Below are 22,387 nucleotides of genomic sequence, written 5' to 3' on the forward strand. Positions count from 1 at the left end.
TGTGAATGTATGTATGTTTGTATGTATGTATGTATGTATGTATGTATGTATGTATATATGTACACACGTGTTTAAGTATCTATGTACTCATGTCGCAATAGATTTGAAGTTTATTACGGCAAAGCTAAAAAGAATGTCTGTTTATCAATCATATTCTCAAATAAAATACACAATTCTTTGCAGCAATTCGACTAGCGAAATTAGAGGAATTATTTTCACCAGATTAGGCCTAAGAATCCTTAAATTAGTTTCCACTATGATTCGAAACATCCCAAAACTGGAGCTTTTTGCATTTGGTCAAGCATCTCAGTATTTTGGCAAACTTTTAAAACCTCCAGCTTTAAGGCTTTTATAAGGCTTTGTAGTCGATGGAGATTTCCACATCATACTGGCGGTTTTGTGCCTGAAGTGCTGCATTTATATTATATTCATAAAAGATATTAAAATTTGTGATTTGAATGGCTAGAACATATCCTAAAATTAGACAATAGACTAGAAGTATAAGAAAGGAAAATGCAAGACGTTTATTACAAATAAAAGTGATAAAGAAAAGTTTACCCCCCAAAGCCAGCAGGTTAAATTACCCTTCCAGCTAAATCTGAGATTGCATTAGTCAGCAAGAAAATTTGAAGTACCTCCATAGCAGCATTAGAAACTTTACAAACAGAGAAATGATAGTAACAGACATTATTTGGTTTTAAAATATTACCAATAAACGTGACTCTAGATTTATTCAATTTAAATTTGACCTTGCCGAATTTTGCCCTTCCATTTCTAAATATTTCTAATGAAATAATGATAGAAGAATAACATTTAGATTATCATGCATGCAACCAAAACTCTACTTTTTACCCCAGGTAAGCAAATAATTTTCTTTATATACGATAAGAGAGGAGAATTTGTCAATTAGGACGTGGAATAAGTACAGTGTTATTGGACGCTCAGGAAAGAAAAGAAAAGAAAGAGGATTTCACGTTTCGGGCGGAGCCCTTCATCCGAAATACAGAAAAAGTCCAAAGAAGGGAAGATGGAGAAAGAAAATCGCCAACGATACACACGCGGTAACATATTGAAATGACCGGAAGGGAATGGGTGAAGAAAAAGTTCTTTCAAAGATAGAAGAGTGCAAGAGAAGAAGGTATATGTGTGTATGTGTGGGTATGTGCGTGCGCGCATGTGTGTGCGTGTGTGTGTGTGTGTGTGTGTGTGTGTGTGCGCGTTTATCTTCTTTTCTTCTTTTACTTGTTGCAATTATTTGACTGCGACCATGCTGGGGCACTGCTTTGAAGGTTTTTTTCATCGATCAAATCGACACCAGGCTTATCTTTTAAAAACCTAGTACTTATCCTATCGGTCTCCTTTGCCGAGAGGCTAAGTTACGAGGTCATAAACACGCTATCACCGGTTGTCAAGCGGAGGTGGGGACAAACACAGACACAAAGAAACACACACATAGATATATATACATATACATGTATATATATATATATATATATATATAGGAAAATGTAAAATAGCCAGAATGCTGAACTGGGAGCATAATTTAATTAAGATTTATTCTAACCGGTTTTCATTGCGATGAAGCAAATTATCAAGAAGGAGGATGAAAATGTTTTTTTACAAAGAAGTACAAAAAAGTACAAAATGAAGAAAATAATATATAAAACAATAATATATAAAAAAATATAAAAAAATATAAAAATATATAAATATATATATATATATATAGTATTAATAAAATAGATGGAATGAATAAAAGATTTTATTGGGTACGACACACGTTTCGACCCGCTCTGGGTCTCTACGGGTACATCAATAAAAATCTCACAAGACATTTTCTGAGTCGGCTTACGTACCGCTATAAGTCCATCAAATTCGAGAATGAGTGAAAAACAGAGAAAAATTATTGAAACGCAAAAACTTCAAGCATGTGCATCGGTTACTTAGTTGATGGTCCCTGTTCATGGATTGCAAACGCAAACTGTTCAAAGTGGGAATATATGAATATACATATTTATATAAGCACATCGTTGCTATTATGCAAACGTTTCGTAAGTCCAAAATGTTGCTTTTTGAGAAAACGAAAGAATAGTTTCACCATTCCATAGCAAAACTGTTGTATTACACTTTAACAATTATTGATATCTTGGCATCTGAAGCAACTGGAGCTACGATAGTTTGACCAAAAGAATCGGCTATTGCGAAGAAAAATATTGAAAAAGATGCATTTGGCAAAATTTGGAAATGCGACAGTTTAACATAATAGCAACGATACATATATTTCAACGTACGTACGTATCTGAGTGTGTTTGTGTGTGGGGGCATGCATTTATTTTTCGTTATAGTATTTTTCAGTGCCTGTATGCTTGTGCATATGTATATATCTGTGATTAAATTGGCAAAATGTATATTGTGTATTCCCATGTGTTTGGTAGTTCATAATCAGCGGTATAAGTGGTTATATAAATTAATGTTGTTTCACAAACAGTTATTTACGTTAGGGATGTCTATATTGAAAGAAAAACAGGAAATCATTCATATGCAACTAGGAAAGATCTTAAATTTTTATCGATTGTATTTTTTTTACTATTAATCGAAATTGCAAATCTTGAGAGTATGAACTATTGATTTTGCTTAAAATTTTTAAATAATTTTACTAATATTTTCTTGATATTTATTACGTTCCAACTTTATTTTAAACTTTTTGTATTGCTTTGTGTTATTTTGTATGGAATTCATTTAGAATCATCGGGGGAAAACCCATGACACAGTTTTCGAAAGTGTTATTTGTATTTTTCATGGAAAATTGTATATCTATTTTCATAAACGTCATCGTAGTAGCAAAAACATTTAAAAAGAAGCTTTAGATCATATTTTTCTAAGATAAAACTTATTACAGTTTGCAAATAAATATTTTACCTACTCAGCAAATATATATATGTGTGTGTGTGTGTGTGTATACATGGAAATACGTGTGCAGACATACGCACCCATACACACACACACACACACACACATACATATATATATATCTATATATATATATATATATATATATATATATATATATATATATATATATATATGTATGTATGTATATAGATAGATAGATAGATAGATAGATAGATAGATAGATAGATAGATAGATAGATAGATAGAAAGATATAGTCAACAACCAAATTGTAACTGATATTTTTCATAACCCAACGAACTCGAAGTAATATCTCCTGTTTAGCTCATGCCACCGGAAGCGAAAAACATAAAAAGAAATATCGCCTTTAATTCAGCAAGGAATATTTGCACAATAGAATCTGATAGAAATACTCGGGACCTCCGTCTTCAAGACCTCAGAACAACACTAACTAAAGACAATATCCACTCTTGCTTATAGACTATGAACTTAAGCGTGCAAAGAAATTAGGCATTAAAACACCAAAGGCAACAAAACGTAACACCGTCCCTCATCTTAAAACACTACCGTATATTTCAACTGACAACCCTAAAAACAATGGGGCATACAACACTATTGTAGAAAACCTACCGATGTTCACTAGGGATCCAAAAATAAACAACTTTTTGAAAACACATAAATTCATCAAATGCAAAAACCAACACAACTCGCTGAAATTTCTTCTAACAAATGCGAAGCTTTACACAACAACCACAAAACCAACGGTTCAAAATGTGGACGCCCAAACTGTGGAACATGTCTCAACCTACTGGAAGGTTCGGAATTCCTATTCAACCAAGAAGATAAGTTCACAATTAAAACCAACTTCACTTGTGCTACTGAGAATCTAATTTATATTATAACTTGTTTAGGTTGTGGACATAACACTATAGTTAAGTATATGGTTAACAAACTGCCATAGTCTATGATAAAGGACAGTATTGGAATTGTGGCTAAGGAAAGCTTGATTTGCTTCCCTGGCGTTTATAAAGAAAACCTGAAGGACAGAAACAGCGCCTGACCTGAAGATATAAGTAGTTGGTACGACTGGTAGGCCACTTACCTATCACTGGGTGGATCCAGACTGCATGGAATTATATAAGGGAGAGAGCAACTGGAGTGAGATGAGGAAAGGAATTTGGAAAGTCAACAGTTGCAATGATGAAGATTATTGCGGAAAGGAAATTGGTATTTATTTTTCAAATCGAGAAGGGCATTGTATAGTGTGATACTAGTAGAATAGTTTTCAGAGTTGTCCTAGAAATAGGTGATGCTGAGGTGGAAGATGCAGCTTGGTTTAGGAAGAATGATGATTACAATCATATCAATGTAAACAAACTGGCTGCTGTGCTATAGATCATAACTTAAACAAGAAGGTTGCGCGATATATATGTTCGGATTGATTCGCCATCTGTGATGAGGTGTGTTTGATCAGTAATTAATAATAAGAGGGTTCGAACAATGAGAGCTGCAGATATGATTGCGAAGTGACACCTTGGAATCATAGAAAAGTTGATCGACCTGAAGCTGCGAGTAGTCTTTTTGTTCTCAGAGAAAAATAGTAAAGTGAATGTTCTTATGTGGGTAAGAAAAACCTTTATTCTTTTATTCTCTTATTTGTTTCAATCATTTGACAGCGGCCATGCTGGATCACCGCCACTAGTCGAACAAAACGACTCATTCTTTGCAAACCTAGTACTTATTTTATCGGTCTCTTTTATACTGAAAGGGGACGAAAGAATATTTTACCCAGTACAGTTACCCAGTTGGATATTCCGCCCGCCATCCTAAGGAAGCACAATCTGCATAGCCACTGCATTGACCCCACCAGACCAAAGGAGCCTTTAAATGTCAAAGATGTCTTCATCTTGTTTCCGATTACTATGATAAAATAGGCAATTCGTACGAGACGATTAATTCATTTATATCTGTATGAGAATAACTTTTAAATTGAATAAGTAAAAGTATCCACTTGCGATTTTCAGATATAGTTACTGCACATCTCTTTGTGATTTTAATTATACTGTGTTTTTAATGTTTTTGTTTTGTTTTCGTTTTATGCTTTTTTCTTTTAATAAGTATGAATTGTATAGCTTACATACGCATAGATTGAGTCGTTTGCTCAAACCAACGGTAAAGAGAAAAACAATATTTACAGTAACAAATAATGATAAAGTTTCTCACCGTTTGTATTGGTAACCCTAATGTAGAGTTAGATTCGACTTTTGTTGAGTTCTCATTTGTTGAGTCCATTAATTCCATCGATAAAAGAAAAGCATCGTGAAGTATTGCATCAGCTAAGGACAGGTTTTTATCAGTTAACATAGTTTCTGTACATTGGGACGAATTTTGGTCTACCATGAGCTGAAGCAATGTTACATTAGGATGCGCCGGAATTAGATCATCCAAATCTACTTCCTCCAGTCCCTAGAAAAGTAAATGAAAACAATTACAAAAAGTGGTGCAAATGAAAAATTTAGCGTAATCAATAATTCTGAACTGAATATTTAATAATCAGTTATTGGTGTTCATTTTCGACTGCTGTATGAATGTTCTGAAGTTGTGTACATAATATTGATGCACATTACTTCGAATTTTATGATACAATAACTTATGCTTTTAGATTTCTCTATGGTTTATAAGTACGGGTTTCAATGTTTCGTTACAATTCACTAGAAATGTATACTAGATTGGGTCCCTAAATAGATATAGAAATAAATTTCTTTCAAATCTCAACTGTATAAGAGGGAAGGATAAATTATATATTGTTCTTTCTACCGCTTGGATTGCTTAGCCATGGCTAAAATGCTTTTAAACATAGGGCTGTCTACTTGATTAGGAGTGACCTGAGGCTATACAAGTAGGTATGACCTAAATTTTTACCAATTGAAATGCAAGTTTTAGTGACGGAGGACAGAATCAGTTGTTTATTACAATGTAGAAGGTTCGTGTGTTATATGGGGACACGAAATTATCAGTACATTGCTCTCTTCAAACCAATTAAAAAGTTTCATGGGGGAAATATACCGATGTATGGCAGATAAAAAGCTAAGACAAGAAATCAAATGACATGCAGTTATGCAGCCTCTAAGCAACATCAGGTGTTGGAGTGGACTATCAGAACTGTGGTGCACAAGGACATTCAATACATATTTTATGTATTGAAGAGAGGCCAAATCAGATTTGCAAGGGCACAGGAAAACCATCTGATCCGTGCTAAGCAGTTACTTAACAAGATTAGAAACCCTCACGAAAGGACATGTTATGGTTCTTTTCTCTTGCAAAAAATTTCGACCAGGACCAAAAGTCTTGACGAGAGAAATGATAAATGGTTATGCGCAGATCGTTCTTTCGTCCCTAGAGTGCAAAGACAGTTACTGAAACCTTTGATATTTTTAGGAGTGGTCGCCAACAGTATTCACTCTAAAACAGGGTTTTAGAATTAATACTGCTGGATTCGTTGAGGTGCTGGAGACAGTTGTTAAACATTTGATGGATGAAGTACAGTGGAAGTCCGTGTTTTAGGAAGATTCAGCACATTCTCACAAAGCTCACCGAATCCAAGAGTGAATGTCAGAAAACCTTTACGATCAAGTAACACCAAACATGTGGCCTTCAAACTTGCCAGATTTAAATCTCATTGACTACTACGTTTGGAACGATGTTGAAAACGAGACTAATCACTATCCTCGCAATACAAAAGTTTCCCTGAAGGCTGCTATTGTCCAAGTGTTGTTCGAAATGAATAAAGGCCATTTGATGCAGGCATGTCACCGGTCCCACGCTGAAGCAGTCATCGATGCTGAAGGCGGGTATATGGATTAAACTTATACTAAAGCTCATCGGAAACACCGACAGAAGTATTTATTAAAATTCATTGTTTTTTCTCTTCTTTCTTTTAGTAGATTTGAGTCGTTTTATTAAATTACCGAATAGTCCCGTATAAAAGTCGTGGCCTGCACGAATGAATAAAAAGTTCAACCCATATTCATAAAATCGCGAGTTCAATCCCACTGATTGAAATTTAGGACAGAGTAACTGTATTTATAAAGTGCTGGACCACTATTAATGATCACGTCTATTAATAATCACGTTATTTCATTTCATAGATTTACTAAAATGTTCATAGTCAACACTGAAGGAGATTCATTTCTTACTAGGTTTTCTTGCTGTGTGTGAAATATCAGCAAGCTTCCATTGTGTTCATAGTGAAGATAATTCCTTTTTAGTACATTCCACTTGTTCATAAGAAGAATCACTATGAATTGCAGATGAAGGTAGGGCAGGATTGATTGTAAGAACACAGTACATGTGATCTCTGTTTCACCAGCTTACCGTGGTGAGTACGAATAATTAGATGTAAACCCTACTATTCAGGGCGGGCCAAAAGTCTCGCACCATATTACGCTATTATTATTGTTTTTATTATTATTATTATTATTATTATTATTATTATTATTATTATCATTATTATTATTATTATTATTATTATTGCTATTGTTATTATTAAGGCGGCGAACTGGCAGAATCGTTAGCACCCCGGGCGAAATGCTTAGCGGTATTTCGTCTCTCGCTACATCCTGGATACAAATTCCACCGAGAAGATCGGCTTTGGCTTTCATCTTTTCAGGGTTGATAAATTAAGTTCCAATGAAATACTGGGGTCAATGTAATCAACTGGTCCCCTCCCGCTCAAATTTGAGGCCTTATACCTCCAGTAGAAAGGATTATTATCATAATTATTATTATTATTATTATTCAGTAGTTTTATTTTTATAACGTGCTTTCACTTCACTACCGAGCGCAGCTCTGTGCGCCTTGGGTATGTGCTGTGGTTTGCTGTGGTGCTCTTATGTTTACTGTATTGAAAGTGTTTTGCGTAGAATGTGTGCAGTACCCAGTAGTGCAATTTTCTGTATGTTATATATATTTGTAAGTCCTGGTGTTTTTGTTATGTATTTGTCTGAATATTTTTTTATTATACCTAAGGCACCTACTATGATAGGAATTGTTTCTGTTTTTAGATTCCACATTCGAGTTATCTCTATTTCCAGGTCTTTGTATTTTGAAAGTTTTTCCATTTCTTTTAGAGAAACGTTGTCATCTGCTGGTATTGAAACATCAATTAGAAGGCATTTTTTTCCTTCATGATCTTTGACAACTATATCTGGTCTATTTGCCTTAATTTCTCTATCTGTGTGTATTGGCATATCCCAGAGTATTATTATTATTATTATTATTATTATTATTATTATTATTATTATTATTATTATTATTATATTCTGAGTTCAAATTCCACCGAGGTCGACTTTACCTTTCATCCTTTCGCGGTCGATAAAATAGGTTACCAATCGGATACTGAGGCCGATGTAATTGATTTAGCTCCTTCCGTGAACTTGCTGATTTTGTGCCAAAATTTGAAATCATTATTATTATTCATTTTGTTCACCATGCACAAGTACGTGTCTGTGTTCCTCATTATTATACTTATTCAATTTTAGAAAAACTGAAGCATGTTTTTAACAAGTCAGGAGCATATTGAACTAATTGATGTGTGACTTCTGGACCACCCTCTACATTGCTATTGTATCTAGGTGTTTTAAGAGGTGTTTATTTATATCGTATAAGACAGGAAAATATTTTAAACATATGGAATAACTATGCTGATATAAAATTTAAGGTATACTCAGAGTATGGGTTGAGCTTGATTCCTTTGGGATAACAATGCCATGCATTTGTATCAGAAATAATTAGTACTTACCATGTTGACTACTAACCAGTTATATGGATACGACATCATACTTAGCAATAGAGCCTGAAATGAGTTGGAAAACAAAATAAACTCTCAGTAATACAGTAAAACGAGCAACTAGCAATAATATTTGCGTTAAAAATTCACATTCAAAAACGTGTCCATATTTCATAACAAAGTAATGTGGAGACGGTATATTGCATGTTTTATGTAGTTTTACATTTAAAAGTACTACCTAAAAATTTATAAAATGTTTAAATAGCAACTTCAGCATTTATACCTTTCCAGGTAATATTTTCCCTTGATGAAATTATATATTTAATGTGTACATTAACTAATTCATATAAAATATTATGTGATTTGTAATTTTAGTTGGAAGTTTAAGACAAAAATTATTGTAATTTTGATTAGGAAAGATCTTTTGTCATTTTACCGAAACTGAATCTTCCCTGCGGGTTATAATAAATAGATAGTGAAATGAAAAAAATGGCATAAGATACGTATTTAGAGAAAATATTACTGCGAAATGATAACCTCTAACAATAGCTTGTTAGATTTCCACTATAGATTTAGATGAACGTGGTAGTTTGGCGTTGTCTTTTCTCGACTACAGTGGAGATATGAATCCATCGAAAGAAATCAGTCGATAGTTACATAATATCTTTCATTAATGATGGTATTTTCCTTTCGGTATTTATGTTCGAATAAATGAAATTGCCCTTTGAAAATCAAATATTGTTAAAAACCCACAGTAATGAAAAACACTTGGCTTCCCATCGACTCGGTGAATATGAGTGTCATGTGAAGAGAAATATAACAAATTTTTAACATAAATTTCGCAAAGAGCGTTGTGGTGAAATTAGGAATAACAGTGTGTTCTTTACCTGTTTAAGTATCCGTGTGACAGTGACAGAGTCACAGATGACAATATATTGATTAAAGAACTGAGAACGAGTAATCTTCAGGTAGCGTATTATCTCAGGTATGCTGCGTTTGTCTGACGTGATTTTGGCAGCCTTTACATCCAGTTGGTAAATATGAATAAGTTTCTCAACCAAAAGGAAGCCTACAAGTAAAAGAAGATCAATAATAATAATGAACATTATTCAGTGTAATTAAATACAATTATAATTTAATTGAACACAACAATTTTGTTGTGATCATAAAAACTTATCACAATAAGCAGTAATTGTCATTTGTAAAGTTGTAATGTGTGATAAAACGCAAATGAGCATTCAAAATTCATTAGTGTAATGGAACAAAAGTTGTTAACTACATACAAGGTTAACTTTGCGCGGCTTTTCATTTAAATTACCAGAATTATTAATTATTTCCATAAATATAAGGGTAGGATCAGATTATGGGAGAGTTTCATTGTAGTTATTCAACCGACTGACGGGGTTGATAAATGTCATATCCAAAATACTGAGGACAATATGTCTACTATAAAGATGAGATAGCCACATGTATCGTATTAGTTTGAGTTGAAACATACATGACAGAACGTGCAACGGGGTTTCATAGCAAAATGAATTATAGCATCACCGAATTATTTCAACAGTGTTTACAAACATATCATTGCCGACCATATTACCTGAAGTCCTCTCAGGCAGCTACATAACACTAAGTAGTGAGTCGCCCTAATTCAAATGAATTCTTAATCTAACATCACAAATAGTTGTAAGATTTAACCAAACAATATGTTTTCCTAAAACTAAAAGCAAAAAATAAATGTGTGAATCATTCACAAACGAGGCTTCTTTCTTGTCGAATTGCGTAATTGAGCTAACTTACATATGTATCACTTGCGGTCATCCATATATAAGTCTTCACAGCAGAACACTCAGTTGCTATAACCGTAAGATTCACACGAAAGTCATTCTGAACATCAAACAACAATTTAGAATTTATTTAACATCAATAGTTGAAGTTTAAAGTTAGATGTTTTATCGTGTAAATATCCGAAACACATTCATTAGTCTACGAAGCGACGAGATAGTTTTTTTCTCAATCACTCAACTTTTCTTTTTGTGGAAACATTATTGAATCGGCCGCATAACAGAATAACAGAACTTAACTAAATAAATTTCCTATAAAATATCTTTTGTCCTGCTTTTTAGTTGTTATTTTTACAGTATATTTTTTGTGATTGAAAAACGTTTTCGTTTAAAGGCTAAGGAATAAATCGATTCAGACGGGTGGTATTCCATGCAAATGACAGTCTACGTTCATGAAATAAAGAACAAATACAGATCTGTCTAGATCAGGGTTATATTATAATTATCTATAGGTGAGTCGAGGTTGAAACAAATATTAGTAGGATGCAGTAAATAGTATACATCATCGGAGTTAATTATACCAGATTCTGATTTCAAATAACATCAAACCAACTTAAATTATCAAACTTTCTACTCTGGTGCACAATGCTAAGAATTGCAGAATATCACTCACTGAATAGTTTATAAACAAGGGTATTGAAGAATTATAGACTTGTAAGTGAGAAAACGACCATAGTTTAATCGTCTCCGAATGGTATATGCCAGAATTTATGCTTGCGTATGAGCTCAGAACTGTGAGTGTGCTGGAGTTTGTGTAAGTTTGTGTTAACTAATAACTCTGAAATCAGCATTCTCAGAACAAGCTGAAGCATTCAATTTGTAGCGAAAAATCTTGCTGAAGGCACGGCCAGATGCCTTGACGCCACGTACCAGCTATCCGGTTACAGCAACCCACGTTGTAGAGCAACAAGACAGCACGACAAAAAATGGGGTTCTGTAACCTCTGGTGCAAGACTGGATGAACAGAGAACCAAGTCACGTGTTTACTCACACGATTACAATGACCTCGTAACGCAGCAAAACTCCAGGAACAACCTATGTCGAAGCTTGCCTAATCCAGAAAGCAGAGACACATTAATTTAGCATAAATTCTGTATTAATGTTTTCGATTACTTATTTCTAGGATACTGAATGATGAAAAATAACAAATATAAACAACAGATAATTGGAGACACTTCAAAAGAACTTTGAAACTTATCTTGTACAGCTTAATAAAACTAAAATTACAACAGTTTCTCGATGGTCGCTAGAAAACCAATCAAATCACTCATAACATTACTCTACTGTTCTGAAAAATACAAGACAAATAAGTTAATATAGATCTGGATACGGTCTTTAAATATAACTGGAATGTCTTTGATTATAAAAGTCTGCCCATCATTGCCGACTTAGGGATACATAACAACGCCAGCAGAATTTATTTATTCGGTCTAAGTTCCTATGAGGCAGTCATGAACTACATAATTTTACCTTTCTATCCTCGTCTCCAGAGTTTTTGACTCTGAAAATGCATATAAATTCTAATACATAATTAGGAATATACACATGCAAAAGCGAATTTAATGTTGCCATCTCGTTTACTAATGTCCTGATGTTTTCATACACATCAAATATTTATAAATGAATATGTATGAGATATAGGGAGAGAGAGAGAGAGAGAGAGAGAGAGAGAGTGTGTGTGTGTGTGTGTGTGTGTGTGTGTGTGTGTGTGTGTGTGTCTGCGTGCGCGCGTATTTGAATCGGTTTCATCAGTCACAAAGATCTATTAAAATAACTTTTGAAAGCTTTCGGAAACTCATTGGCAACTACGTTTTGGACTTTGAGTGTATAAAGAGATTTATCTGTTAAACTTCCATTTCTATTACGACTCCATCCAAGTGTGAGTGCGTTTGTGAGCGCTTAATTGTTAGTGCGCGTAAGGATATATATAAATGAGGTGGGATTTTATAACACACTTCGAATAATTGCTCTGAGAGTACTTCTGTTTTCCAAGTGTATGTTTTTTACTGGTATACTGTCAGAGCTTGGTGCCTTACCATTTGAAAATGACTAGGTACAATTACTTATTACTTCTTTGGTGGAGTCCATTGCATCTATAGGCAACGTTTATTTCCCTTTAATTATAGGCTGTTCTATAATGCTCGGTGGCAGTTCAAAGAGATTATAAAAAGCCTTTTATTCTTTCATTTTCATCTTATGGTTTTCTTTCTTCCTATTATTATATTCACAGTTGTCCATCTGAGAGAAGGTCATTGGATTTCTGAACCATTTTGTTTTATCATGATTTTATCTTGAAAATAATCTAGCTACTTCTTGTTTGCCGGTTTGGGGTTTCATCTATTTGTTTTGTATTTTCTAATGTTGCTTTATTAGAAATCAGATATTTTGGTAAAAAAAAATTCTCTAGTACTAATCCCAAATGAAATCAATACAGAAGCATCAGCTTATTGGTTGTTGCAACTAAAAGCTAAAACAAAATCCTATTTCTATGAATATGTATCTATATACATCTATTACTAAGAATCATTCAAAATGTTTTTCGCCCAGAAATATCAACCATCATAGCAGATTCTTGCAACAGGAACGTTTACTGAATGCAGCAAACGTTAGAACATAAAAGCCATTATATCAGTTGTAGAGTTTAACAAAACTTTCAATTCAATGTACCAAGTCAATTGATGCAGATTCTCAACGCATATGGTATCCTAAACACCATCAGAGGTGCTATCAACAATGTCCGCAAAGATACTATTATTCTGATGTGATACAGATTTCATTGAGATCCTGGCTGCAATATTATAAGGTGACACTCCACTTTTGCATCTTTCCTGCTCATTGTGACCTTGGGTAACCCAATACCAATTGCCACATTAAATGCAGAAACAGGGTATTCTACAGCTATTATAATTGATACAGATTATGCAGTTGACATTACTCATACTTCTAATATTATCAAGTAATTTAACTAATACGTGAAGGGGTTGAGGACGCTGCAATATAGATTGGACTGGTGTCAATGGCAACAAGACTAGCGTTATGGCTATCAATCAGCCAAAAGAATATAGTATATCATAAAATGGTGCAAAATTGAAATTTGTAAATTATTTCAAATATCTCAGAGCAGGATAGAAAACTCGCGGAGTCACAGCACAGTAAGAACTTAATAAATAATAGGAGGCAAACTTATCTAATGACATTAAAATACAGTTTTTTAGTGATACTGTTTAAAGCGTAATGATATATGAATCTGAATACACACTAAAGTAATATAAAGTACACTAGATGGAAGACAAGGAAAGCAGCGAACGCTAGTTGTGAACAAAATATACCGAACATGCAAATATATCACGACGAACAGAAATCATCAAACGATGCAGACTTTAGTTTGTACGAGTTTTTTGACAAAGAAAGGATGAACTTGTACGTCAACTATTACAATGGGAACCAGTACAATGTAAAAAGAGCAGCGAACCTTACTGAAAATATGTATAATAGTTGCTACGGAAGACAAAATATCGGGCATGGAAGCATTTGGACGGAATGTTTTCTACTTTCATTAAATTTCTACTTTAATTAATACATATTTCTACAATTAGTTGGTGTCAGTTAGGTGATAAACACTCCATATATATATATATATGCATATATATATATATATATATATATATATATATATATATATATATATATATATATATATATATATATATATATATATATAAAAGATAAACAAGAGTGAAAAAACTACAGAAGGCTTGTGTTACGTGGTTAAAGTATATATTTAAATCGTTATGTTAGAAAATTTGTTAGAAAATTTTCAGTATAGAAACATTGTATTTGGAGAAATAACCGGTTTCGTATTTCTTTTCAAATTTCTCTACCTGTATCGAAACATGTCTTCGCTCCGGTGTATAAAATGGAGTTCTAGATAGGGGAAGATAATCAGGGATTTTGGTTATTGTTGTTTCACTTCTTACTAATAATAATTATTTGCAACCATAATAATTGCATTTAGTTATTTATAAAGTCAATTCTACCTTCTTCATTAAATGATAATTTAGATTTGGAAATTATTTAGATACTAATAACGTTTATACAATATTTAGATATAAAAACATTTTTGCGTGTATCTACATGTATTATAACTATTATTATGTATTTTATAAAATATTTTATCAATGCATACTAATATTGTTTTTCCATATACATACCTAATACAATTTTATATTTCCTAATCTACAATATTGGATTAGATTAATCATATCCCATATTATAACATATTCGTTATTTACTAATTTTTTGAATTTCCAGTCGATGTCAAACTCTATATTTTGTAAACTCTGTCTCTATAAATATAAGAATTTCCTGTTTTTTGTACCAAAGCTATCTAATACCTATATCTTGGAATCTTGATGGATCGCCGTTCTCATTTTGAAAGACTGTTTTATTGATTTATGTTGATTTTGTTTTCATTGTATTGCATATTTTCTATGAATCTTTAAAAAAATTTACTTATATCTTCAAATTTCTATTTTTAAAATTTAATATTGTTCATATTTTCTTCTTGATTTCAATCCCTATATTTCATAAATATTGTTCCGAATTATTTTATTTAGTTTTAGTCTGTAATTATCCATCATCATCATCATCATCGTCATCATCATCATCATCATCATCATCATCATCATCATCATTATTATTATTATTGTTCAGTACTTTAATTTTTATAACGTGCTTCCACTTCACTACCGAGCGCATCTCTGTGTGCCTTGGGTATGTGCTGTGGTTTGCTGTGATGCTCTTATGGTTACTGTATTGAAAGTGTTTTGCGTAGGATGTGTGCAGTGCCCAGTAGTGCAATTTTCTGTATGTTATATATATTTGTAAGTCCTGGTGTTTTTGTTATGTATTTGTCTGAATATTTTTTTATTATACCTAAGGCACCTACTATGATAGGAATTGCTTCTGCTTTTAGATTCCACATTCGAGTTACCTCTATTTCCAGGCCTTTGTATTTTGAAAGTTTTTCCATTTCTTTTAGGGAAACGTTATCATTTGCTGGTATTGATACATCAATTAGAAAGCATTTTTTTCTTCATGATCTTTGAAACTATATCTGGTCTATTTGCCTTAATTTCTCTATCTGTGTGTATTGGCATATCCCAGAGTATGGTTTCCTTCTCGTTTTCTGTGACCTTTTCTGGCGTGTGTTTATACCATCTTTTTTCTGTTGTTATTCCAGTGTTGGCATAGCTTCCAGTGTATATAGGTCCCAGCTCTGTCGTGTCTGTGAATATATTCCTTTTTAGCCTTATTATTATTATTATTATTATTATTATTATTATTATTATTATTATTATTATTATTATTATTATTATTATTGTTCAGTAGTTTTATTTTTATAACGTGCTTTCACTTCACTACCGAGCGCAGCTCTGTGCGCCTTGGGTATGTGCTGTGGTTTGCTGTGGTGCTCTTATGTTTACTGTATTGAAAGTGTTTTGCGTAGAATGTGTGCAGTACCCAGTAGTGCAATTTTCTGTATGTTATATATATTTGTAAGTACTGGTATTTTTGTTATGTATTTGTCTGAATATTTTTTTTTATTATACCTAAGGCACCTACTATGATAGGAATTGTTTCTGTTTTTAGATTCCACATTCGAGTTATCTCTATTTCCAGGTCTTTGTATTTTGAAAGTTTTTCCATTTCTTTTAGAGAAACGTTGTCATCTGCTGGTATTGATACATCAATTAGAAAGCATTTTTTTTCTTCATGATCTTTGACAACTATATCTGGTCTATTTGCCCTAATTTCTCTATCTGTGTGTATTGGCATATCCCAGAGTATGGTTGCTTTCTCGTTTTCTGTGACCTTTTCTGGCGTGTGTTTATACCATCTTTTTTCTGTTGTTATTCCATAGTGTTGGCATAGCTTCCAGTGTATATAGGTCCCAGCTCTGTCGTGTCTGTGAATATATTCCTTCTTAGCCAGGACTGGGCAGCCAGAGATAATAAGATTTATTGTTTCTTGTCGATCTCCACATATTCTACAGTTACTTGTTATATTTCTTTTCATTATGTGTTTTTGGTAATTTCTGGTGGGGAGGCTCTGGTCTTGTGCAGCAATTAAAAATCCTTCAGTCTCTGCTTTGAGTCCTGAGCTTCTCAGCCATTGCTGGGATTTTTCTCTGTCTATTTCTTTCGTATTTAGTTTAGCCCAGTATTTACCATGTAGGGGCTTTTCTTGCCATCGTTTTATCATGGTCCGTTGCTGTTCTAGTTTTAGTTTGGATTTCATTTGTTTTATAGCTTTTGTTGTTTCTTCTTCTTCTTCTTCTTTTTCTTTTTCGTATTTGTTAGGTAGATTGATTTCTTGTTTGTATTTGTCAGCTTCCTTAAATACTGAAAACAGTTTTTTTTTTTGTTTTGCTCGTGTTTAGTGGCTATTTGTATTAGTTTCCCTTGCTTCTGGAGTAGGTATTTTTGCAGTCCTATGGTGGTTATTTTATAATAGTTTTCTAGCTGTATAAGACCCCTGCCACCTTCTGTACGTTGTATATATAGCCTTTCTATGTCAGGTTTTGGGTGGTGCATCCTATATCCTGTCATTATTTTTCTTGTTTTCCTGTCTATTTTACATAGTTCGTTTAGTGTCCAGTTAAGGATGTTGTAGCTGTAGCTTATAACTGGGACAGCTAAAGTGTTGATACCCATTATCTTGTTTTTAGCATTGAGCTCTGTTTTTAGTATTGATCTAACTCGTCTATAGTACTCTTTCCTTATTTTTTCTTTCATTTGTGTATGTTGTATCCTATCTAGTTCATTAACTCCTAAATACTTATATGGTTGGCTTTCGTCTAGTTCTCTTATTTCATTGGCTTTATCTAGTGTTATATTGCTACTTTTAACTAATTTTCCTCTTCTAATGGGGATGGCTTTCGTTTTCACAAGTCCCTCTTTTGTTTGGAGCTGTAGCACTGTCTGCCATTTGTTCATTGAGTGCTCTATGTATTTTATGATAATTGGTGCCACCTTGTTTATGGCTAGTGTTTCCAGAATCCACGTGTGGGGAACACTGTCGAAAGCCTTTTGGTAGTCCACCCAAGCCATACTGAGGTCTTTCTTCTTTCTGCGGTTGTCTTCAGTTATGACTTTATTGATCAATAATTGATCTTTACAGCCGTATGAGCCCTTGCAGCATCCCTTCTGCTCTTCTGGAAACAGGTTGTTATTTTCCAGGTGTTTACTCAATCTCTGCGATATTATTGCAGTAAAGGCTTTGTAGATCGTAGGGAGACAGGTTATAGGTCTATGGTTTTGTGGTTTCTCCGTTTCCGTGGATTTGGGGATTAAGATGGATTTCCCTTTTGTGAGCCATTCAGGCATTGTCTCTGGATCTGCTATTATGTTGTTAAAGTTTTCTGCCAGCTTTTTATGCATTGCTGGCAGGTGTTTTAACCAGAAATTGGGCATCTTGTCGTGTCCAGGTGCCTTCCAGTTGCTTAGTCTTTGCAGTGTCTGGGTGACCTCTTCAGTTGTTATAGGGGCCCAGAGTTGCTCAGGTGCTAAGTTCGTTGTTTTAATGGTCCTTTTTTGGGGTTGTTGCTTCACCGACCATATTTGTTTCCAGAATTTCTCTAGTTCTTCTGCTGTTGGTGCTGAAGTAATGTCTATTTTATTTTTACCCAGTTCTTGGTAGAGTTTTTTGGGGTTGGATTTGAACTGTTTGTTTTGTTCAAAGAAACGTTGGCGTTTCTCATACCGGCGGATCCTCTGTGCTTTGGCAAGGATGTCTTGCTTTAGTTTTTCTTTTGCCTCAGGTAAGTCTTTTTCTGTAATGCTGTATTTGTACAGTATTTTTGTTTTCTTCTTGTTACTTAGTAGTGTTGATTGTTTACTAATTTCGTTGAGAATCGATAAATCTTTTCTCTTTTTTTCAATTTTGTTCTGGATGTTATTTATCCACAAGGTCTGTTTGGGTGGTAGAACTCCTGTTCGGATTGGTTTGAGTGAGTATCCTGCTTCTTTTGTGGCTGCAGTGGCTGCCGCATATATTATGTCATTTAGCTCAGTGATATTGCCTGTTGTTTCTGTGGTTGTTAGTTCCGTGACGGCCAGGTTTATGCTATTTATTATTGATGTTGTTTTATTGTCTATTTTGATTTTTGAGAGATATAATCTGTGGTCCATTCTAAGATCTGTGGTTTTCAGTTCTTCGGTTATTTTCATTTTCATAGTATCGTAATTATTAGGTTTCCCTTCGTTATTTCCAGGCTTTATATTTGTTTTGCCTTCCTTTTCATTCATATGTTTGTCTGTGGTGTTCTGGATTGGTGCTTTTTGTACACTATTATACATCTCTACGGTCTGGGTTTGTTGTTTTTTGTTTACTTCGTTTTGCCGGAAATGTTACGTTTGTCCTCGTGTTTTGCTATCTCAGTGTTTATATTATTATTTGGCATTGCTGTGTGACTACTATCTAGATTTTCCTGATGTATTTTTTCTTTCAATTGTTCTATATCTATTTCTGATATTTTTTTGCTTTTAGAATATATCTTCTTATGTTAGCTAGTTTGTTAGGGTTCATTGTTTTATCGAGGTCTATATTTACATTATTTTTCTTCCATGTTTTATATGTATGTGTTGTTGCGTTTTCGTTTTTTGGGTAGAGTACTGCTGTGAAATAGGCGTGTAGGATCGAAGTGTGTTCCTCACGTGTCCATTTATGCCGTTTTGGTTTTGTTTGCGGGAAATGAGGAACAACGTCCGGCCCTTTATTTTGACGGTCATCGTTTTCGTAGGGTACCGGTTCGTTTATTTCTGTTGTCAGATTGTTTTGCACGTTCATATCTTCGTACTTTTTTCGTAACAAGCTTACAGTACGTACTTCTCCGTTGTTATTCTTGGGTGAAATAATACCGGTGTTATTTAATGTTTGTAATTTTTTTGTACATGGTGTTTTGGGGTTCGAAGATGGTCTGATTTTGATGTAACACGTGTGTTTACGATCGCTGTGCGGGTAGTGGAGGTATCAAGTTAAAATACATCATTATATTTGGAAAAATAGAGATAAATTTCAATGAGTATTACTTACTCGGATATAGTCCAACCCTTTGTCAGCTATTTTTTGTACATGGTGTTTGGGTTTGGAGATGATCTGAATGTTGATATAACACGTGTGTTTACGATCGCTGTTCGGGTAGTGGAGGTATCAAGTTAAAATACATCATTATATTTGGAAAAATAGGAATAAATTTCAATGAGTATTACTTACTCGGGTATAGTCCAACCTTTTGTCAGCTATTTTTTGGCTCCATGCGATGTCTTTATTTCCGATGTTTTTGGATAGGTTTCGGAGCAGTGATTTATCGTACTCACATGTTAAACTTCCCCGGTGTTCTCTTATTATTATTATTATTATTATTATTTTCTGTGCACAGCTTCTATCGCTGAAGATGTACTACGATGTCAGTTGTTCACTACCAGTGAACTAAGGTAACACGTCTTATTTTTTGAGCACCTTCCGGAGTATTCGAGCGGTTCCAAGCAGTGCTGTTTTCTGCAAGTTCTCCACCCTTATTGCAGCTCCTATTTGTTCTATGTACTTCTCAAAATTTTTATTCACTATTCCCAGGGCTCTCACTACCACCTTTTTCATCGACCACAACTGCTTAACTTCCCAAGCTAACCAGTCGACTTCCCTTTCTTCCTTATCGCATACCTTGTTGTCCGCTGGGTATGTTATATCTATGATCCAGCATAGTTTGCTTTCTTTCTCAATTGAGACGATGTCTAGCTTCCTAGTCTCTATCTCATAGTCGCACTGAATCATAAACTCTTACAGGATCTTTGCATTATCATTTTCGATGATGCCTTCGGGTTTGTAGTCGTACCAATTTTTGCTCTGTCAAGTCCATACTTGTTGCAAAGTGCTATTATTATTATTATTATTATTATTATTATTATTATTATTATTATTATTATTGTTCAGTAGTTTTATTTTTATAACGTGCTTTCACTTCACTACTGAGCGCAGCTCTGTGCGCCTTGGGTATGAGCTGTGGTTTGCTGTGGTGCTCTTATGTTTACTGTATTGAAAGTGTTTTGCGTAGAATGTGTGCAGTACCCAGTAGTGCAATTTTCTGTATGTTATATATATTTGTAAGTCCTGGTATTTTTGTTATGTATTTGTCTGAATATTTTTTTATTATACCTAAGGCTCCTACTATGATAGGAATTGTTTCTGTTTTTAGACTCCACATTCGAGTTATCTCTATTTTCAGGTCTTTGTATTTTGAAAGTTTTTCCATTTCTTTTAGAGAAACGTTGTCATCTGCTGGTATTGATACATCAATTAGAAAGCATTTATTATTATTATTATTATTATTATTATTATTATTATTATTATTATTATTATTATTATTATTAGTATTATTATTATCATTATTATTATTATTATTAACATTATCATTATTATTATTATCATTAGTATCATTACTATCATTATTTTATTTTTATTATTATCAATATTATTATTATTATTATTATTATTATTATTATTATTATTATTATTATTATTATTATTACCTCTGCCTTAGAGAATGCGGAGGTATTGTGTTCAGTCGTGTTTGTTTGTTTCTTTGTCCGTGGGCAAGATATCTGAAGAACCACTGGATGGATTCGGATGAAACTTTCGAGAACGTTTGGCCTCGTGACTAACACGAACTGATCAGATTTTGGGATTGATCCGGTACCGGACAAGGATTCTGCATTATTTTTCCTGCTTTTTAAAAAAATTTTTTTTTTTACTTAATTTTTGAGAACGGTCGGGTTCATTTTTAGCATCCTCGTTTGTGAGAGCAGTCGAGTTTATTTCAGATATTCTCATTTTAAAAATCATCTCCGCCTAATCGTTGAGAGGACTTTGGTGTTGCCTTGGCGGAGGTTTACGCTCTCTGAGTGCTCTTGTTATTATCAATATTATTATTATTACCATTATCATTATATTTTTTCTGTTTACAATTTTTTAATTTCTAACTTTTTAGTAATGAATATATTTCTTATCTTTAATTGTTCTAATCATATCTACTAGTTACTTTTTAATTATATTACTAAAATTCCCTTCCATTTATTAGAAGATCTTATTAATTTATAACAATTTTATTATTGTTTTCTTCCATAATCTTTTAAAATTTTGACTTTGCGTTCCTATAACGTTGCGTCTAGAATTTAGTATCTAACAAAACCTTTTTTCACTTGAGGCTTAAATTCTGCATTATTTTGAAGGATTTTTGCATTAATGCGGACATGTAATTAATTTATTTATTATTAAATATAGTAATATAAACTATTTACTTTTTAAAGTTACAAAGCAATTTGTCGTAATATTAGAATTTTCATATTGTTAAATAAAATTTCATCAAACTATTTCTCTGCCGCTTATGACTTGATATATGTATATATATATATATGTGTGTGTGTGTGTGTGTGTGTGTGTGTGTGTGTGTGTGTGTGTGTGTGTGTGTGTGTGTGTATCTGTGTGTGTGTGTGTATGTGTGTGTGTGTGCGTGTGTGTGTGTGTGTGTGTGTGTGTGTGTGTTTCAATACCTTAACTCTAAAACAGGTTGATGGGCAAGTCAAAATGTCTGAAAAGATATATTGTGATATTTAATCCCTTAACATTTTGTATTCATATTCTATTTATGCTTCCAAGATCCTCCTTTATTTCCGCAGGTTTGTTTAATTAATTACAAGTAGTATATTGGTTCTTTGTTTGATTGGTTATAGATCACCTATGAATATTTACAGATGTGTCGCATTACAATATAACTATCAGTGCTCCCTT

At 33.4% G+C, this 22,387-nt stretch overlaps 1 protein-coding gene across 2 annotated transcripts in view; it reads right to left on the reverse strand.

Annotated features, from left to right (window-relative positions):
* Positions 1–22,387, reverse strand: part of LOC106883780 (glutamate receptor ionotropic, kainate 2) — a 273,762-nt gene that overhangs the window by 68,197 nt on the left and 183,178 nt on the right. For both annotated transcript variants that reach the window (XM_014934911.3, XM_014934910.3), the window contains exons 4-6: positions 9,587–9,768; positions 8,712–8,765; positions 5,135–5,377 (exon numbers count right to left, since the gene is read on the reverse strand). In XM_014934911.3, coding sequence (XP_014790397.2) covers positions 5,135–5,377; positions 8,712–8,765; positions 9,587–9,768 — 479 coding nt within the window. The remainder of the gene's footprint in view (positions 1–5,134; positions 5,378–8,711; positions 8,766–9,586; positions 9,769–22,387) is intronic.

Source organism: Octopus bimaculoides, chromosome 13, assembly GCF_046866305.1.
Source record: "Octopus bimaculoides isolate indiv1 chromosome 13, ASM4686630v1, whole genome shotgun sequence".
Lineage (NCBI taxonomy): Eukaryota > Metazoa > Mollusca > Cephalopoda > Octopoda > Octopodidae > Octopus > Octopus bimaculoides.